Source organism: Mobula birostris, chromosome 4 (genome assembly GCF_030028105.1).
Source record: "Mobula birostris isolate sMobBir1 chromosome 4, sMobBir1.hap1, whole genome shotgun sequence".
NCBI classification, from domain to species: domain Eukaryota; kingdom Metazoa; phylum Chordata; class Chondrichthyes; order Myliobatiformes; family Myliobatidae; genus Mobula; species Mobula birostris.
Genome location: NC_092373.1, coordinates 94,649,012 through 94,655,634, shown reverse-complemented (window position 1 = coordinate 94,655,634; position 6,623 = coordinate 94,649,012). Strand labels below are relative to the sequence as shown.

At 38.7% G+C, this 6,623-nt stretch overlaps 1 protein-coding gene across 2 annotated transcripts in view; it reads right to left on the bottom strand.

The window, feature by feature from the left end:
• Window positions 1–5: 5 nt before the first annotated feature.
• septin2 (septin 2) overlaps window positions 6–6,623 on the bottom strand; it is a 117,383-nt gene continuing 110,765 nt past the window's right edge. For both annotated transcript variants that reach the window (XM_072255802.1, XM_072255801.1), the window contains exons 12-13: window positions 5,281–5,387; window positions 6–4,176 (exon numbers count right to left, since the gene is read on the bottom strand). In XM_072255802.1, coding sequence (XP_072111903.1) covers window positions 5,289–5,387 — 99 coding nt within the window. In that variant the 3' untranslated portion in view covers window positions 6–4,176; window positions 5,281–5,288. The remainder of the gene's footprint in view (window positions 4,177–5,280; window positions 5,388–6,623) is intronic.

Genomic DNA, 6,623 nt, shown 5'->3' with positions numbered 1-6,623 from the left:
AACAGTTAGACAAGCCTGTTTTATTATTGCTGCTTCACCTTCCATTATGTCAATATAGGTCAGAGTGCGCTGACGGAATCCTGGATCACCAAAAACATTCCAGAGAATTCCAACATGGTAACTAGGTAATACTGAAAAGGTTAACAGTTCAAAATTGCCTAAAATTTAACATTTTAAAAAACAAAAGTAACAGTCTCATCAGTATTATGACAGTAAAAAAGCTTTATAAACGGGTCACAAGTACATCAGCATGAAAGTACAAAACAAGTTGTCAGAAAACACACACACTCACTCCAATGTTTTACTCCTGTCACATGAACCACTTTACAGAAATATTATATCCTGGCCTTTTTTTTAAATATTTAGCTGGTACAGGCAACCCCCAAGTTACAGCCATCCATGTTACATAAATTTACCCTTACTGAATTCAGAAATTTGAGCACAATTCATTAACAGAATTTATAACAAAGTAAATAAATAATTTATTAGCTTATTTCTTAATACATGAGAGACTGATGGTGCTGCTTCAAGTTATGGAAACCATTTTCTAGGAATGCAACCTCTCTGTAACACAGGGGTCATCTGTATACAACTACACAGGATTTTAATCCCAATCCCCCATACCTAAAATTAAAGGACAAAACAATCTGAAATAGCATAAGAGCCAGGCAACAAATTATGAAGGCTCATCTTGTTTCATAAGTTATACATCAACTCATGGCACCAAAAAGAGAGGTCGACTTTCTAAGGCAGTGTGTTCCACAATAATACACATTAAAAGCTTCAATAAGATCAATTTCAACTGTAGATTGAAAAATGTGCATGGACTGGGTACTATATGGAGACTGATACCCAAAGATGACACTTTGAAATGTGAATAATGGTACATCTTCACCTATTTAATACTTTTCAAATACAAAAATACTTGAGTTTGTAGATCTCCTTTGTTCATAATCCTATGCCAGTTTTAGGATAATAGGGAAGGCTGTGGTAAACTCCTCCTTCCTCTGCTCAATCAATACAATTTGGGTACTTCTGCCATTGTAAGCATCTTATCAAGTTTACAGTATGTCAGATGTTGGCACAAGCTGCTTTTGATCTCCTAATTTAAACAAATTCTCAGTCAGAATGTCTTGTTGAAAATACCTTTTTTCATAACTGACACATTTACATTTTCAGGTCCGGGACTCTTTTCTGTTGAAGGGTCCCAGACCTGAAGCATTAACTTTTTTCTCTTTCATTAGATGCTGCTTGACCCGCATGTTTCCAGCATTTTCTGTATTTATTTCATTTACAATACAGTTTGGTTTTCAAGCAGCTATGCAATTTGCTGGTTAAACAAAAAGGATTACATGAGTATAAAAGTAGTTTTAATAAACCTTATGGACTTAAACATATAGGACTGCATCTTTAAGTACAAGTGTGTGGAATTCAAAAGAGATAGTAGATTTATAATGCTTTTTTTTAACATCTATTTGACTTGCCAAGACAACTCATTCGTCAAAGATCTGATAATGCACCATCAAGAGGATAAATATTTTTCTTACAGTAACAGACTCCTCACTGCACATACTTCACTAGATTCCAAACATGGCAACACGAACTTTTTAAAGCTAAAATTTCCACTGTGACACCTATCCATACCTTAGACTCCTGAGTGGTAGGCATCAACTGTTAATCATCAAATCTGTGGATTTGAACTGTTGCCCTCCCACCTTCTAGTGCTCTTCATACAGAAATATTTAACCATTCCAAAGACTTGCAGTGGGAAGCAACCAACCTGATTAATCCTTGGAATTTCATCTTTTAGCACTTCTGGTTAATCAATTAATAAATCTAGCTTAACATCAAGATTTACAATGCACTTGTGAATGCAAATACAAATTAAAAGTATGCTGTCCATCACAGAGGAACAAAGGGATTTAGAGTATGCCAACAGATCTCCAGAAGTACCAAGTTAGGTAATTAAGATATACAGTACCCACTGCCTGAGGCATGCATTATGAGGGAAAGTTATGCTGTAACTGTATAAAACACTAGACAGCTCAGAGTACAGTGTAATTCTAGTCACTATATTTGCACCATAGTATCATGTTGTTGATTATGGGAAAACAAACAGCACGTGCCAGAGCTATACAACTTTAATTTTTACAAAAGACTGCATAAAGAAACTTCAATCAAGATTAAATTCTAAAAGCTCTGAAGAAGGATAACGGAAAACCTACTGCCTTTAGCAAAATCATTCAAATACTGTGGTGTAAAATTCCAGTAAACTGGTAGAATTAGAAAGGAATTTTCAAAGTTGGAAGTCAACGTCTTAAAGGACAGTGAATGAAAAACCCTCATAATACTTTAAAAAAACCTGAATGAGCACATGAAGTACCCTAAAATTATAGGCACAAAGGAACAATTTCTAGTTGAAAAGTAAAGACCACTTTAAGGTCTGATATTTTGATGTTGACCAATACCTTTTAATCCAACAATGAAAACATCCCACAATGAAGATCATCAAAGAATCACTCAGAGTTGGCTGACAGGATCAATCAATAGCTACTAGTGGCCGAGGCAGGTACAACTGCAATATTTAAGAGGCATTTGAAGGGAAGAACTCAGAGGGCTGTGGGCCAAATGCAGGCAACTAGGACTAGCAGGAAGGAGGCTGTGGGTCAGCACTAATCAGTTGCACCAAAAGTCTTGTTTCTGTGTTATATTACTCCATGACTCTATACTAGCTTTTTTGCAAAGATATTCTCTTCTACAAATCTTAACAGGAGCAGTTCCACAGTAGGAAACAATGGCCATGCTTATCATACTTGAAGATGGTACATATATATTGTGTCTCACCAAGTGATTAAAAAATATTTCATGGACAAATTCCTAATATAATGAGGCTACAGAGGAAATGTTTGACGCTGTACTGCACAATGGGATCAGAAGTACATCATTTCCAGAAACAATGTGAAAAGGTTATTAAATCGTAACTGTACTGACAATACTATGACAGTGTTGCTGCCCAGCTTCGAAAGTTATATGACAGCACCACTTGGAAAACAATTGCTTCACTGTAAAAACATTGCTGGAAGGAATTAGACTGAAAAATATGCCAGGGAGAAAATTAATAGCCAAATTATTCCTCTGGATTACAGGATCATGCAGACAATCTTCGGTTATTAAAATGTAATTTAAGCATTACCAAAAACATATTTAAAGTTTTCAAATTACTTATTTACAACATTTTAAGAATACACATTGACTGTAGTTTTAGCATGCTAATTGTAGAGATGCAGCTTCTCTCCTTATTCTCCACATCATTACAGCACAATAACCTCCAATAAGGTTTAAAAAAAAGAAACTGCGGAACTGCAATATCAAGATGAAATAGATTAAGACTGAGCATGGAGATACGCTTAAACCATGGCCTGCCTAACAGAACCATGGCCTAAAGCCTCCACACCAGGCTCATATAGACAGTATATGCTTCAGAACAAAGTAGCAGCAATTCACGAGCACTGATCTAAAAGGTATCAAATTGGCCTTTAATTAACCTATCATACCTCTGAAGATTTTCTGTTCCAAGTAAAGATGAGGGACAATATAACATCAAGACTTATTTTTTCTCTTAAAAGCATACAGCGACCTACAGCATGGTTAAAAGGTAAACTATTGTGCTCTACCTCCACAATCTAAAAGGTTCCAAGCTACCCCTAGTGACAAATTAGACAGTGAAGCTTTCAACCAATTTTGACATAACCAGCATCTACTGTTATATATGGACTGGCATCAAATCTTGGTTTAGTCCTCCCAAACTTATGAAAGCAGCTAGTTGTACCAACAGTATTGATTATAATTCCTTTATAATCAAAAATATTCCAATAATAGTGGCTTTTACACCCTTAAACTGTGTTGTAAATACTTCTACCAAGCTGTGGAAAGCTTTAACTTTATGAAAGATACATTGGTATAAAATTATCAAGAAATGTGGACAATGCTAAAATTATAATATATAATAACGGTGAGAATAACTTCAAAAAAATTGCAGAAATAAGGTTACAACACTGCAATGTGAACTATAAGCACTCTAATCAGCTGCCACCACATGCTACCAGGACCATGTTCTCTAGACTTCAAATCCTCCTTCACCACTGCTTCAAGGCGGTGGAACTTTTCATTATTTGCCTGTAACATGATAAAGTTGCATTTTAGAAATAGTGCAGATTCAAGGGTACAAGTCTAAGATTATACATGTATATTTTTTAATCAACATAACTTCTACCACATTAAACAATTAGGAACAGGAGTGGGCCACTGGCCTTTCGAAATTGTTCCACTATTTATAGAGGTTATGGACTGATCTTCCATTTCCAGTTTCCAAATCCCTCAATCTCCTTAGCTAGAAATCTTGATTTGTTTTGAATGACCTCAGCGACCAAAGATTGACAACCATTTGGAGTAGAAAGCTCAAATATTCACTCTGGGTGGAGAATTTTCTGCTTATCTGGGTTCCAAAGGGCTAAGGGTGTGACCTGAGTTCCACACTGTTCATCTTGAGGAAACATCATCCCAACATTCTCCCTCACATCCCTGCAAACTTGAAAGGTGACTAATCCAGTTACTGGCCCATGCTTAAAATTGTAAACAAAAGCCATTAAGCTCCTTCTGGTGGAACTCTTTCTTTCAGTCAATTCCCTGAAATTCATCACATTTCTTTCATGTCTGTTTCAAAACACATTGTTGCTACATAACCTGAGGCATCTGTGCCTTTGTCTTATTTTCTTACACAGCTTTCTGTAGCTTAGACACTAAATTAGAGCTTAAACCAATGGCAATGTCTTTGTTTACTGTGCATTTCTTTTACCACTGCTGTGTTGCGAGTTTCCCCACTATCCCACACAACCAGCAGCCCCAACTCAAAAGTATTTAATACATAGAAACATTTTAGAAAGAATCCTAGCTCCACTTTTTCAAAACCACAGGTGTGTAAGAAAGGAATGCCTCCAAACCAAATATGATTGTAAGGGGCTACAAAGATATTCAATTCTCCATTCTTTCACAAGATTTGCTATTCTATTCCCACATCCCCTTTAATCCTTTAATGATTTACCATGCTGCCCCACACAATACTTTGCACCAAGAATTACCATCCCATTGGTCCAATACACTCTCAAGTTAAAAGCTGTTTTGACCTGCAGTTTCCACACTTGCATGACACATTTGCAGCATGAACTATACCATGGTCAATCCTCCTGCATCAGCTTATAGCTTTCACATATTGGTACTCACTCTTCAGTTTAGGCATGCTGACTGGAGTCTCCTTCTCCACCTGGTTTCTGCATTTGCATCTGCATTTGAGCCTGCATCTGGGCAATCATCTGTTGCATGCGGCGTAACTTAAAGAGAGAAGTAAACAGATTGTCACTTCAGCTGTGAAAATTTTCCAAAATGCACATAATAATTATGCAAACAACAGGAATTCTGCAGATGCTGGAAATTCAAACAACACACGTAAAAGTTGCTGGTGAACGCAGCAGGCCAGGCAGCATCTCTAGGAAGAAGTGCAGTCAACGTTTCAGGCCGAGACCCTTTGTCAGGACTAACTGAAGGAAGAGTTAGTAAGAGATTTGAAAGTGGGAGGGGGAGATCCAAAATGATAGGAGAAGACAGGAGGGGAAGGGAAGGAGCCAAGAGCTGGACAGGTGATTGGCAAAAGGGATATGAGAGGATCATGGGACAGGAGGCCTAGGGAGAAAGACAAGGTGGGGGGGACCCAGAGGATGTGTGGCCACTGGGAGATTCTGCTTTCTCTGCCTTTTATATATTGGCGAGACCCGACGCAGACTGGGAGACCGCTTTGCTAAACACCTACGCTCTGTCCGCCAGAGAAAGCAGGATCTCCCAGTGGCCACACATTTTAATTCCACATCCCATTCCCATTCTGACATGTCTATCCATGGCCTCCTCTACTGTAAAGATGAAGCCACACTCAGGTTGGAGGAACAACACCTTATATTCCGTCTGGGTAGCCTCCAACCTGATGGCATGAACATTGACTTCTCTAACTTCCGCTAATGCCCCACCTCCCCCTCGTACCCCATCTGTTACTTATTTTTATACACACATTCTTTCTCTCACTCTCCTTTTTCTCCCTCTGTCCCTCTGAATATACCCCTTGCCCATCCTCTGGGTCCCCGCCCCCTCCCTTGTCTTTCTTCCCGGACTTCCTGTCCCATGATCCTTTCGTATCCCTTTTGCCAATCACCTGTCCAGCTCTTGGCTCCATCCCTCCCCCTCCTGTCTTCTCCTATCATTTTTGATCTCCCCCTCCCCCTCCAACTTTCAAATCCCTTACTCACTCTTCCTTCAGTTAGTCCTGACGAAGGGTCTCGGCCTGAAACGTCGACTGCACCTCTTCCTAGAGATGCTGCCTGGCCTGCTGCCTTCACCAGCAACTTTTATAATAATTATGCAGTTAGTGCCACATTCCAGTGAGATGATAGCAAACCAAAACTCTTCCTAGAGATGCTGCCTGGCCTGCTGCGTTCACCAGCAACTTTTATGTGTGTTGCTGGTGTCAAAAGGTCACTTAGGAAGACTCTTGTTAGAATTTGAATTGGTTTATTATAGTC